The sequence below is a fragment of the Odocoileus virginianus genome, chromosome 4 (assembly GCF_023699985.2).
Source record: "Odocoileus virginianus isolate 20LAN1187 ecotype Illinois chromosome 4, Ovbor_1.2, whole genome shotgun sequence".
In the NCBI taxonomy this organism is placed as follows: domain Eukaryota; kingdom Metazoa; phylum Chordata; class Mammalia; order Artiodactyla; family Cervidae; genus Odocoileus; species Odocoileus virginianus.
This window is the reverse complement of record NC_069677.1, coordinates 83,574,057-83,594,438: the sequence shown is the minus strand read 5'-3', so window position 1 is coordinate 83,594,438 and position 20,382 is coordinate 83,574,057. Positions and strand designations below refer to the sequence as shown.

General features: G+C 44.5%; 1 protein-coding gene across 2 annotated transcripts in view; it reads left to right on the top strand.

Annotated features, from left to right (window-relative positions):
- LSS (lanosterol synthase) overlaps positions 1 to 20,382 on the top strand; it is a 33,895-nt gene that overhangs the window by 10,374 nt on the left and 3,139 nt on the right. Inside the window, exons 12-20 of one of the 2 annotated variants that reach the window (XM_020877012.2) lie at positions 431 to 487; positions 1,092 to 1,163; positions 1,440 to 1,490; positions 1,976 to 2,125; positions 2,428 to 2,524; positions 3,267 to 3,372; positions 18,882 to 18,947; positions 19,330 to 19,410; positions 19,925 to 20,095. In XM_020877012.2, coding sequence (XP_020732671.1) covers positions 431 to 487; positions 1,092 to 1,163; positions 1,440 to 1,490; positions 1,976 to 2,125; positions 2,428 to 2,524; positions 3,267 to 3,372; positions 18,882 to 18,947; positions 19,330 to 19,410; positions 19,925 to 20,095 — 851 coding nt within the window. The remainder of the gene's footprint in view (positions 1 to 430; positions 488 to 1,091; positions 1,164 to 1,439; positions 1,491 to 1,975; positions 2,126 to 2,427; positions 2,525 to 3,266; positions 3,373 to 18,881; positions 18,948 to 19,329; positions 19,411 to 19,924; positions 20,096 to 20,382) is intronic. The other variant, XM_020877020.2, reaches the window with a different exon arrangement.

Here is a 20,382-nt window from a genome sequence, read left to right as displayed (position 1 = left end):
AGATCAGGTTTTTGTGGCCTGGGGTTGTCTTTGTCGTGTACTTTCTTCCCACACATTGTCTGGCAAGGCCATGATGTCTGGGGCCCCTGAGAGCCACCAGTCTGTCTGGGCTCCGTGCCACTGTGTGGGCAGTGGAGGCCATGGCATCCAAATCCTGGAAGTGCCCTGAGGAAGCCCTGCCCTGGCTAATGTTCTGATGAAGGCAGATGGAGTTGCCTGACCCATGTCTGCCTACTGGATCACCCACTCAGGCCCCTGTGGGTGTCAGAGTGCAGAGCCCAGAGCCTGGGGTCAGGGGTCAACTGGGCTCCCACCTCTTCAGGATCTGGTAGAGGCCCCTGCACCCTCTGACCCTCTAGGTGCCTATGGGATCCAGGAAGTTGGGGTGGAGTGCAGGAGAGGCAGCTGTAATGTTATCCTTTCTCCACAGGGTACCAATGGCTCACAGATCTGGGACACTGCGTTCGCCATCCAGGCTTTGCTGGAGGTATGTGGCTCTGTCCCTCGTTCTCCAGCTGCCCTTGCTGTGTGTCCACCCCTGCATCCAGCGGACATGGTGCCTGCTGGCCCTGACCCTCCCCTCAGCTGGGCTCTGAGGCTCTTGCCTGGCAACTCTGGGTGGGGGGGATGGTGATGCTTGAAGGCTCCAGGGGCAGGGAGCTTTGGGGGGCAGTTCCTGAGGTGATGAGGTGGTGGGGTCCTTGGGAAGGGGCAGTGGGCTCCAGGCCCTCTCTGAGAGTGCTCAAACAGCTCATTATGGATACATCTGAGTACATGCTGGGGAGAAATAGGAGCTGGTGGGAATGAGGTTGGCAGGATGGGGAGCCCCAGGAAGAGGTGTGGGCCATGTGGCAGCCTGCCTTAGACAGGCAGGGACCCTGTGTGGTGGGCTGGGGCTGGGTGCAGTGGAGAAGCCTGCTTCATTGCTCCACCACATCCTGCTGACTTGGCGGCAGAACCTGAGCCCACCAAGACTTGGGGGGTTTGCCCCTGGCTCCCAAGGGTGACTGGGTGTCACCAGTAGCATCCAGGGACCAGCCATCATGCAGACATACACTGCCGAGCATCTCAGCCCCTTTTCTCTTTTCCAGGCAGGTGCACAACACAGGCCGGAGTTTTGGTCCTGCCTGCAGAAGGCACATGAGTATCTCCGGATCTCCCAGGTAAGGCCAAGCCCGGCGCGTGCCTCCCACAGATGGGGCTCCCCTCCTCCCCTCTGCCATCTCCTGCTCAGGGTGTGCCCGATTGTGGATGGGGGGAGTGGGCCAGGGGGTGCTGCCAGGGGGGGTTCCCTCTGGTGCTGGTGACCGAGGGGGCGGCAGCTCTGGGTCTCAGCACCTCTCCCTGTGCCGGCCCCTCCTGCCCCGTCTGTGTGTGTCCGGTACGGTAGTGATGTATCCCCCCCTGCTCTCCCTCTGTGCTCCTTGGATGCTGCCCAGGTGCCAGACAATTTCCCCGACTACCAGAAGTACTACCGCCAGATGACCAAGGTACCACACCCCACACCACTGGCCCTGTTTAGCTGGACCTTGCCTGTGAGGAGGCAAGTCTCTCCCAGCCTTCTGGGGCTTCCTGCTCTGACAGACGCACAGGGTGGGGTTCCACCGGTGCACCCATGATATTCCTGACCATGGAGTCATGCACAAACCCAGTTGCTGAGCTGTGGGGGTTTCACTGCACCACGTCATACACAGGTGCACTCAGCAGCACGTGCAGACTTTAAACAAGCTGTCAGACATGAATGGGAGGGAGGAGGGCAGGGCTGGATGGGTCGTTGCTGCAGTGTGTGGGGCATCAACACGGCCACAGCCACCTTCTCGCAGCAGCTGCTTGTGCCCTTCCTGGAGGCTGGGGGCCTGTCTGCATGTGCGTGGCCTGGGGCTGTGGCTGTACCTACCCATGATGGTCAGGCATCAGCCCTGCGAGGGCGGGGAAGGTGCCGTGGCCTCCACCTTTACAGCCCCGCACTTTACAGGGCGGCTTCAGCTTCAGCACGCTGGACTGTGGCTGGATTGTGGCCGACTGCACGGCTGAGGCCTTGAAGTCCATCCTCCTCCTGCAGGAAAAGTGTCCCTTTGTTACCAATCATGTCCCACAAGAGCGGCTTTTCGATGCTGTCGCTGTGGTGAGGCTGCTGGGTGTGGGACTCCCATTCCTGAGGGTGCTGGACACGCAGAGTCTTGGCCACCCAACCACAGATCCTCTTAATATATCCAGGTCTTATCCAGGTTTTACGTGGAGATGGCTCGTTTGGTGGTGCGTATGTGATTTATAAGTGATAAGCGTGTGTGTGCTGGGAAGGGATCCCAGGTGGTCCTAGGGCGCCTGGTTGACAAAATGCCCACTGTTCTGGGCACCCAAGGTCTGGGCTGCTCCTCGGCTCCTTGCCTTGCACGGCTTCTCAGGACCTTTTCTCACTGGTTTTAGTTGCTGAGCATGAGAAACCCCGACGGAGGGTTTGCCACCTATGAGACCAAGCGGGGGGGACACCTTCTGGAGCTTCTGAACCCCTCCGAGGTCTTTGGTGAGTAGTTGACCTGTCATGTGGCCACGGACTCAGGGGCCCCTTGTGTCCAAGGCGGGACCTCCTGCCAGCGCCTGGAGGTCTTTTCTTGCTTGTGGGTGGGGGGCGGTGCGCAGTACCCACCAACTGCTGGCGGGGAAGGTGGATGTGGGCAGATGCTCTGAGGAGCCCAAGCACCAGACTGTCTGGGCTGCTCACCTTCCAAGGGTGTGGTGACCCTGGTGGTAGATAGAAAAGCTGCAGTCTGCCTCTCGGAGGTGGGTGGGACTCACTGGGGCTCTCGGGTCTCCTCCTGGGCCACTCCTGGCTCTGTGTTCCATGAGGGCTGGCCTGTCTCCTGAGTGCCCCTCGTGGAGCCCTCGAAGGGAGGTGATGGTGGGAGTGCTCACCGTGTCCTCCCAGGTGTGGCCCATGTGCACCCTGTACCCTCCTCTGGGTTTCCATTTGTTGGGCTCCTGTAACTGGCAGGCGTGCTCCCAGGCAGGCCTTTTTAGGGTGGGTGCAGCTCCACTGTGCGCCCTGCTCTTTCACCCTCGCACCAGCCTGGCCGTCCTGTGGCACAGACGGGCCTCCAGGTCACTGGTACTGGTACCACCTTCCCACCTGGTGGCCACGTCCCCAGGCTGGTCGCTGGGGACGTTTCCTCCTTTCCTCTGCAAGACGGTCAGGCCCCATGTGTTATGGCGCTCTACTGCGTCATGGTTTGGCTGGAATTGCCTCAGTCTTCCCTTCCCTTTACCAGGGGACATCATGATTGACTACACGTATGTGGAGTGCACCTCAGCAGTGATGCAGGCACTGAAGACTTTCCACAAGCAGTTCCCAGACCACAGGGCCAGGGAGATCAGGTAAGGGATGCTTGGCCATGCAGCATAGGTGCCATTAACTTGGGGCCAAGAACTCAGACAACTTTGATGTCATTGACAGCAAGCCATTTGCTCACTTGGGTGCTAGGGCGGGGGACCCATCTCAGAAAGGGGGCTCTGGAATGAAACTCATTTAAAAATGCAAGAGGTTCAGATGCTTCTGGATCCAGTTGTATGCCCTGAAGTATAGCAAATGTGTGTACTGGAGGTCAGGGTAGCACAGTTATACCAGAAAAGCTATTCTTTGCATCTTCTTAATAATGTTTAAAGAAGACACATAGAAGTGTACCTAGGAGATAGCACAGGTTCAATTCCAGCCACTGCAAATGTCACTATAATGTGGATTAGATGAATTTTTTGGTTTCCCAGGGCATTTGAAACTTATGTTTATGCTATATTGTAATCTTTTAAGTGTTCAATAGCATTATGTCTAAGAAAATAATGTACACATCTTATTTAAAAACATTTCATTGCTAAAAAATATTAACCATCATCTTAGCCTTCAGTGAGTCGAATTGTTTTTGTAATAGTACTATCAAAGATTACTGATTATAGATCACCAAAACTGATATAATAATAATGAGAAAGTTTGAAATATTGTGAGAATTACCAAAATGTGACAGAGACATAAAGTGAGCAAATACTGTTGGAGAATGGCACTGATAGACTTGTTTGACGCAAGGTTGCCATGAACCTTCAGTTTGTAAAAAAAACATAGTATCTGCAAAGTTCATAAAGCAAAGTACAATAAAGTGAGGAATGCTCCACCTGTATCCAAATAATAGAGTTTTTACATACACCTTTCCTGGTAAAGTTTGGCACATGTTCAGAGAAGCACACAAACCCTGCATGTAGCCCTTGGGTGAATAATGAAGTCTTCACCCACACACCCATGTGACCACATCAGGCAAACACGTTACCAGAAGCTCCCCTCCTGGTTCTCCTTCCCACTGTGATCCCAGGTAGAATCCCATGTCTGTGTCTGCTGTCAAATACAGATCCCATACTTTGTTTTTGCATGTGCTGTCATGGATCTTTTAGGGCCTCTCAGTGGGTTATGATGAACCATCCTGCTGTGAACCCTCTTAGACTTGTCTTTTGGGGCATAGAGGTTCCCATTTCTTGAGGATGTGGATGTGGACTTGCTGTGTTATGGGGCTTCTATGCAATTTTTGCAGATTTTCCTTCATCCTTGTATGATTCTATTGTTTCATGATTCTTGGTCATTATGTGCTTTCCCTTTTATAGATTGTTGGACCTGGTAAGTATCTTGTTCAAGATTTTGTCAAAGGTTTTTATTTTGTTAAATAGCTAAAGGGAAACCAACGAATCACTGAAGCAGTAATTAGTAAGGATTTATCATGCACACACCAAAAAGACAGTTTGCAAACCAAGAGTGCTCAAACCAAAACTCTGAATGAGAGTTGGGTATATATTGTTATAAAGCAGCTTATATTGTGGGAAAACAAAATGTTTATTCTTCACAATGATTGGTTTACAGTATTAAAATTTTCAGTGCTTACTTTGTATCAAGCTTGAGAAGCAGTTTTCTTTATGATTTCCAGAGGTGAAAACAGGAAATGACCCAGGTCAAGTTAGTCCTGCAAAGTAAGCTAAATTAGCCTTTGTTTGTATGACTAAGCTGGATTTGTCTGCTTGGGGAATTTTCCAGGCTGCACTCAGTTTTTTGGTCACTGTCTTGGCTGGCTGAGAGGATCACCAGCCAGTGTCACATTACTCTTTGTCTCTACCATTGCTGTCTCTTCTCATTATTTGAATCGACAGATGGGAGGGCCATGTAGTCATGATGTTCATCATCCTTGCGGCTATTGTAGATTTCATCCAGTTGTCTTATTCTGATGGATAGCATTTGGCATGTGAGTGGCTGCATGTGACTGAGACATTTAAAACCATTGAGAGTTTAATGTGATGACTATAAAAAGAACAACAGTCAAGATTGAGAAATTTCCCAGAGCCAACATTTAATCAATGAAGTAAATCAAATGGGTTATCATCAGATTCAGGTATTAGCTTTCTGACTCAGTCTTCAAAAACTTTAAACGTTGTTTATGTAGACACATATAGTGTGTTAGCAAGTGCATGTCCTCAGCGTTCCTCAGTAGGAAAGACACATGGGGGCTTTACTTCAGGAGGCAGTATTGCACATGTGCTTCCACCTAAATCAGTCCTTTATATGATCTGAGCCATCAGGTAATTCAGTGAGAGGCATTTCTGTGGAAACAAAAGAAAACAATGAGTAATAGTTAAAGCAAATTATAATCTCAGTTTCTGAGTTTGGGGAGCAGCCAGTTGAGACAATTTCTAGGTGTTGGGTTCAAAGCATTGTCAGAGGAAGTGAGGACAGGTGTGGCAATCAGGTAAGATATTCCTGGTTCTCAGTGTGAGTCTCTGGTGATCTTTCTGAGTGGCCACATATCAACAGGCCTGAAGACTGTCCTCTCATGAGCTGTTGAAGTTTGTATCAAGTTGTCCAGCTTTTGCTTGCAAGGTTTGGGAAAAGGGCAGTATTCGTTTTGTAGTGAACTCAGAAGATGGAAGAAAATTGGAATTGTTAGTTTGAAGAGTTCTACCTACATACAGGAAGAAATCAGAATTCAGGATTCAGTACTTCAAAGACAATTAATGATACTAGCATCTAATGTACATCAGTTCAGTTCAGTCACTCAGTGCTGTCCAACTCCTTGAGACTGCATAGACTGCAGCACACCAGGCCTCCCTGTCCATCACTAACTCCTGGAGTTTACCCAAACTCATGTCCATTGAGTCAGTGATGCCATCCAACCATTTCATCCTCTGTCGTCCCCTTCTCCTCCTACCTTCAATCTTTCTCAGCATCAGAGTCTTTTCCAATGAGTCAGTTCTTCACATCAGGTGGCCAAGTTATTGGAGTTTCAGCTTCAACATCAGTCCTTCTGATGAACACCCAGGACTGATCTCCTTTAGGATGGACTGGTTGGATCTCCTTGCAGTCCAAGGGACTCTCAAAAGTCTTCTCCAACACCACAGTTCAAAAGCATCAATTCTTGGGCGCTCAGCTTTCTTTATAGTCCAAATCTCACATCCATACATGACCACTGGAAAAACCATAGCCTTGACTAGACGGACCTTTGTTGACAAAGTAATGTCTCTGCTTTTTAATATGCTGTCTGGGTTGGTCATAGCTTTTCTTCCAAGGAGCAAGCATCTTTTAATTTTATGGCTGCAGTTACCATCTACAGTGGTTTCGGAGCCCCCCAAAATAAAGTCTGCCCTCTTTCCACTGTTTCCACTGTTTCCCCATCTATTTGCCATAAAGTGATGGGACTGGATGCCATGATCTTAGTTTTCTGAATGTTGAGCTTTAAGCCAACATTTTCACTCTCCTCTTTCACTTTCATCAAGAAGCTCTTTAGTTCTTCACTTTCTGCCATAAGGGTGGTGTCATCTGCATATCTGAGGTTATTGATATTTCTTCTGGCATTCTTGATTCCAGCTTGTGTTTCATCCAGCCCAGCGTTTCTCATGATGTACTCTGCATATAAGTTAAAGAAGCAGGATGGCAATATACAGCCTTGATGTACTCCTTTCCCAATTTAGAACCAGTCTGTTGTTCCATGTCCAGTTCTAACTGTTGTTCCTGACCTGCATACAGATTTCTCAAGAGGCAGGTCAGGTGGTCTGGTATCCCCATCTAATGTACATAATGGTGTATTATTGAAGAATAGTTTTTCTATCCATAGTAACCTCCGTTTCTGTCAAAGATACCCAAGTCCACTTTCAATAAACTTGTCCTGATTATTTATGTAAGTGTAGCTGGAATAGTGACTGACCATGTAAGCTTTTAAAATCTGTTTTGCTGAAGCTTTTCATAAGGTATCTCAGATTAGACCTTCAGCATCTCTTTAGGCTAAGAGGACAAGCCAAGGAATTGTCCAGTTATGGCCTGTTACTGGAACAGATTTGTATTGAACTTTCACAAATATGTATTGTTATGAAAAATTAGAATGTTTAATAGGAGTTTCAGAATTCGATCTGGGGGGACCAGATTGGGAGAAAAAGATAACTGTTTACCAAATTGCTGTAAGTTAAAGATAGCTTAAAAAAGAAGAAAAGGGGTTCTTTAAATTTAGAAAATGAAATGATAAAGAATGAGCAATGTTTTAAATGAAGTTATAAAAATTATAATTACCTTCATCAGTTCATTTATCTCCAGTGATTAATGCTTGCTGATCTTGATCTTTTGTTATCAGTTATGAATTCACCAGTTTTCCATCAGAGTTACAGAAACTTTTACCCAATTCAGTGTTTTGATCCTAAACTTAATCAGAAACCTTCATTCTAGAGGACTTGTCAGAGTCTTCCATGAATCTCTTTGAAGATGAAGCACTTTTGCAGGAATATTTTTGCAAAAGCTGCAAAGTAAAACAAATAATAACTATTTTAAAATAATAACTGTAAATGACAATAATTGGTATTATGACTGATGACATTGTATCAAGGCATACCAGATTTTTGGGAATTTCATGATTTCTGATTGTTGTTTAGTTGCTAACTCATGTATGACTCTTTTGCGACCCCATGGACCATAGCCTGCCAGGCTCCTCTGTCCATGGGATTTCCCAGCCAGGAATACTGGAGTGGGTTGCCTTTTCCTTCTCCAGGGGATTTTCCCAACTCAGGGATCGAACCTGTGTCTCCTGCATTGCAGGTGGATTCTTACTGCTGAACCACCAAGAAAGCCGTGTTTTTTGGAATATTTATATTAACAATTTCCATATAAATATTTCCTTAAAAAAGTTCAGCCTCACTTCTTATTTAACAAATTTCCCATGAAATTTAACACATAATGAAAGTTAGATAGTTGTAAAAAAAAAATTTCTTTCTTTTAGTAGAGAAGACTCAGTTTTCCTAACCCTAACCTGATAAAGACAAATCATAGAATTTTAGTTTCCTAGGCATATTATATTAAAGGTAAACAAAAATCTTTCTTATTAAGATCAGACCAGCAATCTAAGAAAAATATCTTTTTAACAAAGAAAAATTCTAATTTTGTACCAGTGTGATTTTGATATAAAAATTCTTCCTTTTTAAAAAACTAGCATAAAATCCATTCTAATCTTAGTTGACTTGACTAAACATAAAATTCCTTTCTTAAGATTCCTTTTCTATAAACCTACAGCTTTTTACATCCATTCGGGTTTTGTCCGTTTTCCTTTTTTATTCTGGAACAATCATTTTACCTTAGAACAAAATTACTTTCTTTTTTCCTTCAACGAAAATGCATATTTATTTATCCCTCATGCTTTCTACTGAAAACATACATCTGACTTCTCCTATATAGTCCACTGTTTTCATCTGTATTATTTCTTGTAGTTTTGTAAACAAAGGAACAAGCTTAGCTCTTTTGCAAATCAGTTTTGGTAAGGGAACTTGCTGTAGGCAGTTTGCATTTTCTTTGAAAAGCCTCTTTTTTAAATGCTGTAGTTTCAACTTTATTAGTTCAAATGTTATTTTATCAATTTCAAAAACTTATAAAGCTTATCTAGAAAGGATGCAAGGCAGTCGTCACTCTGGAGTGTGTGTGTGCTCAGTTCTTAGTCGTGTCCGACTCTTTATGACCGCATGGGTAGCCTGCCAGGCCCCTCTCTCCATGGGTCTTTCCAGATGAGAATACTAGAGCGGCAACACCATTTCCTCCTCCAAGGGACCTTCCCGACCCATGGGACAAGCCCACGTCTCTTGCGTCTCATGCATTGGCAGGCGGATTCTTTACCACTTCACCACCTGGGAAGCCAGTTGTCACTCTTAGAGGATAGCATAATTGCCTGTGAACTACAGGCAAATGATTGTGAACTCTTTCTACATAATACAGTTAAAATACACCATATGCTTTTTGGAAGCTACATTATGAGATTCCCTTGTGTCTACGGGTTCATCCTGGTGTTCTCTGCTAGAGTGGGAAGGACCGAACAGGCAGGGATGCAGGGTCCCCACGTAGCTGCTGAAGGGGGTTGCTCTCTGAGTTGAGTAGGCAGAATAAAGATTTGAAAGATGGGAGAAAAACTTCTGAACTGGTGGCAGCTTCAACTATCAGCTGTGACTGTCTTTGAAAACTCCACCAGAATTCCCAGCCTTGCAAGTAGTTATAAGATTGCTCCCTGGCTGAAATCTGAAAAGACACGGCAACAAAGCAGGGGCCTATCAGAGAGTGGTTGCACCTGGCTTGGAGGAGTTACAACTGTGTGGGCAGGGCAGGACAGGTGGTGTGGCTGTGCTGGCCTCTGACTGGTGCACAGCCCTTTGTTACTCCATTTGCCATCCTATGGGAATGGTGATTTTCAGACATGTGGAGTCATTCCTCAGAAGAAATACAGTGTACATTACTGCCTGTAGCTTTGCATGTAAAACCATGGAACTAACTGAAAGAAAAGTTTAATAAATGGACACATGTTTCTTGTTTTCAGTATATGCCATGCATGCATTCTATTTTGTACTTTATGAAACTATTACTTATATATAGATGATAAATGAATCTATAATAAATCTACCTATAAATTATGGATAAAATTGAAAGTATATGCTATTTCTTTATATAGATATAGGGATAGATAATATATATATATTTTCTTTTCTTTTACATGCTTATGATTCTTTTTCTTTAGAACTCGAGAAAAGAGAGATTGATCTTTGTAATGGAAGCAGATCATTGGTTTCCAGAGGGTGGAGGGAGCATCAGGAGCATAAGGACACATTAGAGGGATGGTTTGTCCATTGTCCTGAGTATGACGATGCTTTCTCAAGTATATACATGTAGTAGAACTTACTAAATTATATACTTCAAGTAATATACCATCTGTCAGTTATACCTCAATAAAACTTCTTAAAAAAAATACAGCACCTAAAAGCACAGGTACCTGTATCTTTGCGAGGCCAAAGAAGAATGAAGCCCTTCAGCATAAAGGAAAAGGACATTGAAGTGGGGAGAAAACAGGAACAGGTTAAAGGTCAGATGAGTAGGGTTGCGCCTCAGTGGGGCTCTGCCAGCACTTTTTAAGGTGGGCTTGTCAAACAGCCAGGAAATCCAGGCCCACCAGGAGGAGGGGCACTGGCACAGGTAGAACATTGTGCCCAGACCCTTTCAAGTGTTATGTCTCTAATCACAGTGTAGGACACACATCACAGTCTCTGGGAGCTCTTTGAAATGGGCCTGTCCTAGGCCTGCTAAGCCAGAGCCTGTATTTACATAACATCCTAGATGATTCATAGATAGTTAAAGTTTGTGAACTGCTAACCCAAACTATCAGTACACAACAGTCTTTCTTTTTTAACATTAGCTAATTATAATGTTAATTATAACTCTCCAATAGTCTGTGACCACAGTTTGAGAAATAAGAAGTTGCAGTCAGTCCTCCCATATAGGAGAAAGCTCTCTTGTGCTGTGCTGTGCTTAGCTGCTCAGTCCTGTCCAACTCCGTGCAACCCCATGCATTGTAGCCCGCCAGGCTCCTCTATCCGTGGGGATGCTCCAGGCAGGTATGCTGGAGTGGGTTGTTATGCCCTCCTCTAGGAGATCTTCCCAACCCAGGGATAGAACCCAGGTCTCCCGCGTTGCAGGGAGACTCTTACTGCCTGAGCCACCAGGGAAGCCCACCCTGGGTCCTGCAGATGCTCCAGGGCACATGCACAATTGCCCGCCGGGCCCTGGGGTAGGGGATGGGGAGTACTTCTGTGCTTAGAGATGAGCGCAGTTACCCTCCAGTCCTTCAGCAGTTGGCAGGCCTCCAGAATAGTCATGTTGGACACATTCTTCCAGTGCAGCTGTTGTCGTGGTGGGAGAGGGATTCCTGTGCTGCCTGCCCTGCCATCTTTCTAGGATCATCTACAACTGATTTTGATATTGGTCTTCTAGCTAGACAGTTTGCTAAACTTTAATAAAGTTAATACAGTTTGTCTTATATAGCAGTCTTAGGTTTACAGAAAGATTGCATAAAGGGTTCCTGTTTAGCCACTTTTCTCCCACCTTGTTTCCCCTGTTATTAATATCCTGCATTAATTTGATACACTTTTTAAAAATATACAATTGATGAACCAGTATTGACACATTATTGTCATCCCAAGTCCATAGTTTACATTCAGATTCACTCTTTGCATTAAAAATTTTGGGGGGTAACATAATGGGTATTGTGATTTTAATTTCAGAATAGAATTGTTCATTATTGTAGGAAAAAAATTGTCTATTGTATATTAATCTTGTCTCCTGAAACCTTGCTATAATTATTTAGTGGTTCCAGGAGTTTTTTGGTTGAGTCTTTGGGATTTTCTCTGTAAATAATCAGGTAATCTGTGAACAAAGACAGTTTTATTTCTTCGCCCCCAATATGTGCACCTTTTATTTCCTTTTCTTGTCCTATTGCTTTAGCTAGGACTTCCCATATGAAATTGAATAGGAGTGCTGAGAGTAGACATTCTTGTTCCTGATTTGGCAGGAAAGCATCTAGTTTCTCACCATTAAATATGATATTAGCTATAGGTTTTTGTGGCTGCCCTTTATCAAGTTGAGAAACTTCCTTTCTGTTCCTAGCTTGCTGAAAGCTTTTCTTATCATGAGTAAGTGTTAGATTTTGGTAAATATTTCTTCTACAGCTGTTTATTTGGTCATGTGATTTTTCTTCTTCTTTAGCCTATTGATTTGATAGATTGCATTATTTGATTTTTCAGTGTTGAACCAGTTGTTTCATACCTGGGATAACTCTCACTTGTGATATGTAATTCTTTTCATACATGATTGGATTGGATTTGCTAATATTTTATTGAGGACTTTTTAATGCCTGTGCTACTAGAGATACTGATCTATAGTTTCCCTTTCTTTTTTTTTTTTTTTTTAAGAATTCAAGGTTAGAAATAATTTTCTTTCAGAATATCTGGTGTGACTGTCCAGAAGTCCAACAAAATTCTTTTTTTTTTTCCCCCATTTATTTTTATTAGTTGGAGGCGAATTACTTTACAACATTGCAGTGGTTTTTGTCATACATTGAAATGAATTAGCCATGGATTTACATGTATTCCCCATCCCGGTCCCCCCTACCACCTCCCTCTCTACCCGATCCCTCTGGGTCTTCCCAGTGCACCAGGCCCAAGCACTTGTCTCATGCATCCAGCCTGGGCTGGTGATCTGTTTCACCCTAGATAATATACATGTTTTGATGCTGTTCTCTTGAAACATCCCACCCTCGCCTTCTCCCACAGAGTCCACAAGTCTGTTCTATACATCTGAGTCTCTTTTTCTGTTTTGCATATAGGGTTATTGTTACCATCTTTCTAAATTCCATATATATGTGTTAGTATACTGTAATGGTCTTTATCTTTCTGGCTTACTTCGCTCTGTATAATGGGCTCCAGTTTCATCCATCTCATTAGAACTGATTCAAATGAATTCTTTTTAATGGCTGAGTAATATTCCATGGTGTATATGTACCACAGCTTCCTTATCCATTCGTATACTGATGGGCATCTGGGTTGCTTCCATGTCCTGGCTATTATAAACAGTGCTGTGATGAACATTGGGGTGCATGTGTCTCTTTCAGATCTGGTTTCCTCGGTGTGTATGCCCAGAAGTGGGATTGCTGGGTCACATGGCAGTTCTATTTCCAGCTTTTTAAGAAATCTCCACACTGTTTTCCATAGTGGCTGTACTAATTTGCATTCCCACCAACAGTGTAAGAGGGTTCCCTTTTCTCCACACCCTCTCCAGCATTTATTGCTTGTAGACTTTTGGATAGCAGCCATCCTGACTGGCGTGTAATGGTACCTCATTGTGGTTTTGATTTGCATTTCTCTGCTAATGAGTGATGTTGAGCATCTTTTCATGTGTTTGTTAGCCATCTGTATGTCTTCCTTGGAGAAATGTCTGTTTAGTTCTTTGGCCCATTTTTTGATTGGGTCATTTATTTTTCTGGAGTTGAGCTGGAGGAGTTGCTTGTATATTTTTGAGATTAATCCTTTGTCTGTTGCTTCGTTTGCTATTATTTTCTCCCAATCTGAGGGCTGTCTTTTCACCTTGCTTATAGTTTCCTTTGTTGTGCAAAAGCTTTTAAGTTTCATTAGGTCCCATTTGTTTATTTTTGCTTTTGTTTCTAAAATTCTGGGATGTGGGTCATAGAGGATCCTGCTGTGATTTATGTCAGAGAGTGTTTTGCCTATGTTCTCCTCTAAGAGTTTTATAGTTTCTGGTCTTACATTTAGATCTTTAATCCATTTTGAGTTTATTTTTGTGTATGGTGTTAGAAAGTGTTCTAGTTTCATTCTTTTACAAGTGGTTGACCAGTTTTCCCAGCACCACTTGTTAAAGAGGTTGTCTTTTTTCCATTGTATATCCTTGCCTCCTTTGTTGAAGATAAGGTGACCATAGGTTTGTGGATTTATCTCTGGGCTTTCTATTCTGTTCCATTGATCTATATTTCTGTCTTTGTGCCAGTACCATACAGTCTTGATGACTGTGGCTTTGTAGTAGAGTCTGAAGTCAGGCAGGTTGATTCCTCCAGTTCCATTCTTCTTTCTCAAGGTTACTTTGGCTATTCGAGGTTTTTTGTATTTCCATACAAATTGTGAAATTATTTGTTCTAGTTCTGTGAAAAATATCATTGGTAGTTTGATAGGGATTGCATTGAATCTATAGATTGCTTTGGGTAGTATAGCCATTTTGACAATATTGATTCTTCCAATCCATGAACATGGTATATTTCTCCATCTGTTTGTGTCCTCTTTGATTTCTTTCATCAGTGTTTTATAGTTTTCTATGTATAGGTCTTTTGTTTCTTTAGGTAGATATACTCCTAAGTATTTTATTCTTTTTGTTGCAATGGTGAATGGTATTGTTTCCTTAATTTCTCTTTCTGTTTTCTCATTGTTAGTGTATAGGAATGCAAGAGATTTCTGTGTGTTAATTTTATATCCTGCAACTTTACTGTATTTGTTGATTAGCTCTAGTAATTTTCTGGTAGAGTCTTTAGGGTTTTCTATGTAGAGGATCATGTCATCTGCAAACAGAGAGAGTTTCACTTCTTCTTTTCCTATCTGGATTCCTTTTACTTCTTTTTCTGCCCTGATTGCAGTGGCCAACACTTCCAAGACTATGTTGAATAGTAGTGGGGAGAGTGGGCAGCCTTGTCTTGTTCCTGATTTCAGGGGAAATGCTTTCAATTTTTCACCATTGAGAGTGATGCTTGCTGTGGGTTTGTCATATATAGCTTTTATTATGTTGAGGTATGTTCCTTCTATTCCTGCTTTCTGGAGAGTTTTAATCATAAATGAGTGTTGAATTTTGTCAAAGGCTTTTTCTGCATCTATTGAGATAATCATATGGTTTTAATCTTTCAATTTGTTAATGTGGTATATTACATTGACTGATTTGCGGATATTAAAGAATCCTTGCATTCCTGGGATAAAGCCCACTTGGTCATGGTGTATGATTTTTTTAATATGTTGTTGGATTCTGTTTGCTAGAATTTTGTTAAGGATTTTTGCATCTATGTTCATCAGTGATATTGGCCTGTAGTTTTCTTTTTTTGTGGCATCTTTGTCTGGTTTTGGAATTAGGGTGATGGTGGCCTCATAGAATGAGTTTGGAAGTTTACCTTCTTCTGCAGTTTTCTGGAAGAGTTTGAGTAAGATAGGTGTTAGCTCTTCTCTAAATTTTTGGTAGAATTCAGCTGTGAAGGCATCTGGTCCTGGGCTTTTGTTTGCTGGAAGATTTCTGATTACAGTTTCGATTTCCTTGCTTGTGATGGCTCTGTTAAGATCTTCTATTTCTTCCTGGTTCAGTTTTGGAAAGTTATACTTCTCTAAGAACTTGTCCATTTCTTCCAAGTTGTCCATTTTATTGGCATAGAGCTGCTGGTAGTAGTCTCTTATGATCCTTTGTATTTCAGTGTTGTCTGTTGTGATCTCTCCATTTTCGTTTCTAATTTTGTTAATTTGGTTCTTCTCCCTTTGTTTCTTAATGAGTCTTGCTAATGGTTTGTCAATTTTGTTTATTTTTTCAAAAAACCAGCTTTTAGCTTTGTTGATTTTTGCTATGGTCTCTTTAGTTTCTTTTGCATTTATTTCTGCCCTAATTTTTAAGATTTCTTTCCTTCTACTAACCCTGGGGTTCTTCATTTCTTCTTCCTCTAGTTGCTTTAGGTGTAGAGTTAGGTTATTTATTTGACTTTTTTCTTGTTTCTTGTTTCTTGATAGTTTCCCTTTCTTATAATGTCCTTATTTGTTTTTAGTATGCTGTGCTCATCAAGTGAATTAGGCAGAATTCCCTCTTTCTGGTCTTTGGAAGAGATTGTAGAGATGGTATAATTTCTTCCTCAAATGTTTGGTAGAATTCACCAGTGAATCCATCTTGGCAACTCTTTTTGTTCTGAATAATTGCTTATAGATTCTTTTGGGTTTTCTCTTAGAGAAAGCTTACAAATGACATATTTTTCCTTTCAATCCATAGGCCTGTAGTCCATTTTCTTGTTTCATTGCCCTGGCTGAGACCTTCAGTGTTTTGCTTAGCAGAACTGGTAATAGTGGCATCTTTGTTGTATTTCCTGATTTTGAAGGACAATGCTTCTAATATTTCTCCATTAAGAATGACATTTGGAAGCTTGCATCTGTGTCCATTAATGAACAGCCTGAAGTTTGTACTTTACCACATCACTCTTATCTGGCTGATTGAGAAGCTTATGTTGAGCTCCCAGAATGAACGAGGGAAAATGTTCCTTCCTCTTTCTATTCCCTAGAAGAGTTTGTATAAGATTAGAATGATTGTTCTTGGTGACTTAGTAGGCTTCACTTATAAATTGTCTAGACCTGGAGTTCTTTTTCTCGGCAAAGTTTGTTTTTTATGCATATCTTTAGTAGTTGTACGACTATTCAGGTCCTTTATTCTTGAGGCAGTTTTGATAAGTTAATATTCTGAGTAATTTGTACATTTTGTCTAAGTTTCCAAATGTATGTGTTTTTCTTTTTTTCACTTTTTAATTTCTGCTAAAACTAGAGTCATACCACTCTTTTCATTGCTGATGTTATTTATTTGTTCCTTCATCCTTGGTACTAGTATCTCTTGCTGAGTGACAGTATTATGACAGACTTGGTCGCTCAAAGCAACACGTCTGTCACCTCACAGTTTCTGTGGGTCAGGAGTCTAGGCATGGCCGAGCCGGGGCCTCTGCTCTGGATTTCCCTAGGTGGCCATCAGGATGCTGGCAGCATGGGGGCCTCACCTGAGCCTCAACTGGGGTCTGCCCCAAATGCATGCAGTTGTTGGCCTGTTTCCATCCCCCATGGGTTGTTGGCCCCAGGCCCCATGTCCTTGCTGACTGCTGGCTGGAACCACCCTTGAGTTCCTGCCATGTGGGCCTCTGTACAGTGGCTCCATGAGAACCAGCAAGGGTGGGTCCAGTAGCGCCAGGGAGTCCATCCACCAGTCAGGGGAAGCTGGAGGCAGTGACCGTCAACTTGCAGGGTCAGCTGGCTACATGCAGGTTATGGGCCACCGCTCACGGATGACATGGGCTGAGTGCCTGGGGGCAAGTGAGCATTGTGGAGGGTAGGTCATCCTGAGGCTGTATGCGTACATTCACCTCTAGCCTTTTCAAAGAACCCGGTCTTCTTCAGAAGTATCAGTTAGGCCTGTGATGGATCTTCTCTGCCCTCTGAATGTATCATTTTCTCTCTCACTTTATGTTTACTTAAAAAATTTCATTTGTGCGACTTAAACTATCTATGTCACTGACCCTGTTTTTGGTGATACTGATCCCCATTGTAGCTGCTTCTGTGGGCTTGTCCCTGAGGTTTTCTCTCCTTCATTTCCTCCTTTATCTGCCCCTTCGCTCTCCTCCTGTGACCTGTGATCGCTGCTCCTTCAGCCTTGTATCTCCTCTATGAACCATTTGTCTTTGTGTATTTTAAGGAAGATCATGCTCGTACTTATTTTATGTATTTTAAGGGAGACCATGCTCATATTGGGCACAATAAAGGACAGAAATGGTATGGACCTAACAGAAGCTGAAGATATTAAGAAGAGGTGGCTGGAGTACACAGAAGAACTATATAAAAAGATCCTAATGACCCAGAAAACCACAATGATGTGATCATTCAGCTAGAGCCAGACTTCCTAGAATGCAAAGTCAAGTGGGCCTTAGGAGGCATCACTACGAACAAAGCTAGTGGAGGTGATGGAATTCCAGCTGAGCTATTTCAAATCCTAAAAGATGATGCTGTGAAAGTGCTGCACTCAATATGCCAGCAAATTTGAAAAACTGAGCAGTGGACACAGGACTGGAAAAGGTCAATTTTCATTCTAATCTCAAAGAAAGGCAATGCCAAAGAATGTTCAAACTACACAATTGCACTCATCTCACATGCTAGCAAAGTAATGCTCAAAATTCTCCAAGCCAGGCTTCAATAGTACATGAACCATGAACTTCCAGATGTTCAAGCTGTATTTAGAAAAGGCAGAGGAACCAGAGATCAAATTGCCAACATTGTTGGATCATTGAAAAAGCAAGAGAGTTCCAGAAAAACATTTACTTCTGTTTTATTGACTATGCCAAAACCTTTGTGTAGATCACAACAAACTGTGAAAAATTCTTTAGGAGATGGGAATACCAGACCACCTTACCTGCCTCCTGAGAAATCTGTATGCAGGTCAAGAAGCAACAGTTAGACATTGAACAATGGACTGGTTCCAAATTGGGAAGGGAGTATGTCAAGGCTGTATATTGTCAGCTTGCTCATTTAACTTACATGCAGAGTATCTCATGTGAAATGCTGGGCTCCAAAACCACTGCAGATGGTGACTGCAGCCATGGAATTAAAAAATGCTTGCTCTTTGAAAGAAAAGCCATGACCAACCTAGACAGCATATTAAAAAGCAGAGACATTACTTCGCTGACAAAGATCCATCTAGTCAAAGCTATGGTTTCTCTAGTAGTCATGTATGGATGTGAGAGCTGAACCATAAAGAAAGCTGAGCACTGAGGAATTAATGCTTTTGAACTGTGGTGTTGGAGAATATTCTTAAGAGTCCCTTGGACTGCAAAGAGATCAAACCATTCAATCTTAAAGGAAATAAGTCCTGAATATTCATTGGAAGGACTGATGCTGAAGCTGAAGCTCCAATACTTTGGCCACTTGATGAGAAGAACTGACCTGTTGGAAAAGACCCTGATGCTGGGAAAGATTGAGGGCAGGAGAAGAAGGGGACGACAGAGGATGAGATGGTTGCATGGCATCACCGACTCGATGGACATGAGTTTGAGCAAGCTCCAGGAGTTGGTGATGGACAGGGAAGCCTGGCGTGCTGCAGTCCATGGGGTTGCAGAGTTGGACACGACTGAGCAACTGAACTGACTGACTGATGTTCATACTTCTGAGGCGGTAGAGTGGGGGGTGAGGGTAGCAGATGCACTGCTGCTTTGCTGGAATGGACATCACAATGTCCCACTGTGTTGCAGGGAGACCCTCGAGCGGGGCTTGCAGTTCTGTCGGCAGAAGCAGAGGCCTGATGGCTCCTGGGAAGGGTGAGTGCTGCCTGTGGGTGCAGATGCCAGGGGCAGGGGTGGGAGGGGGGCACTGTGCTGCCCAGAAGTCTCTGGACATGCTCCTGGGCCATCCCCCACAGTCACTGCTCAGCATTTTGCTGGGCAGTGTAGTCAAGGGCGTTGGAAGTACTTGGTGGCCTGATGGCTCCTCACCCCCTTCCTCTGGGCTTGGATCTGGCTTGTGGAGCTGTCGGTGGAAGCCAGGTTGGGCAGGTCTGTCTCCGTGTTGAAGGCTTGAGGATGTTTTTCTTGAAAACAGATGCAGCCCCTCCCTGCACTCCAGAGGGTACTGGAGGTGTGCCTGCACCCTGCCGTGACTGAGAACTCAGGGACCAGACTGTTCCCCCTTGTCTTCCTCCAGCTCCTGGGGCGTGTGCTTCACGTACGGCACCTGGTTTGGGCTGGAAGCCTTCGCTTGCATGGGGCACACCTACCATAATGGGTGAGTGCAGGCATTTGTGCTGTGGTGGGAGGCCGTCTTCTCAGCATAATACTCTGCTGGGGGCTTTCTTCCTCTGATGTTTGACTTTGGGGTTGTTTTTACATGCTTTTAAACATTGAGATAAGATCAGTTTTCCAGAAAAATGTATGAGGTGCTGTGCCTCGCTGCTCTGCAGAGCCTTCTGGCTATTGTGGGGCAGGAAGCCTTTGGCCTTCTGCCCTCCCCCAGCTCACCTACCCCACCCAAGTCCCACATCTGGGCTGGAGCAGGAGCAGCCACAGGCCAGGAGGTTGGCCAGGCTGGGTTGTGTCACGTTCGGAAGCCCATCTGCAGCTGTCTGGTCATCTCTCAAAATCCTGTGATGCTGGTACCTCTGTCCCTTTCACCTCCGCTCTGGCGCGCTGAGTGCAGGGGGCCCACACCCCCCTCTCCGTTACCTGAGGAAGCCTGGCCAGGGTGAGGAGGGGCAGGGACCCTGCCCAGAGTGATGGCTCTGAGTCTTCTGTCTCTGCAGGGCTGCCTGTGCGGAGATCTCCAGGGCCTGTGACTTCCTGCTGTCCCGACAGACGGCAGACGGAGGCTGGGGGGAGGACTTCGAGTCCTGCGAGCAGCGTCGCTATGTGCAGAGTGCCCGGTCCCAGATCCACAACACGTGCTGGGCCCTGATGGGGCTGATGGCCGTCAGGTGGGGGCTTGAGGCCTCTCCCGGAGCCGCGGGGTTGGGCGGAGGAAGGACAGTGAGCCGGCAGCCAGGGTGGGCACAGCAGCGGAGGGAGGGGGAGGTCACCTTGATAGGTGACAGGTTCGCACGGCTAGGTGGTGGTTCCTGCAAAAGGCCTCTGAACCAGGTCAGCCAGGGCACAGGGCTGCCAGGGCATGACTGTGTAGCAGCACCTGCAGCGGCTGTGTCACAAATGTAATCAGGCATATGCACACATGACATGCACACACAGTCATGCACACGGACGTGTA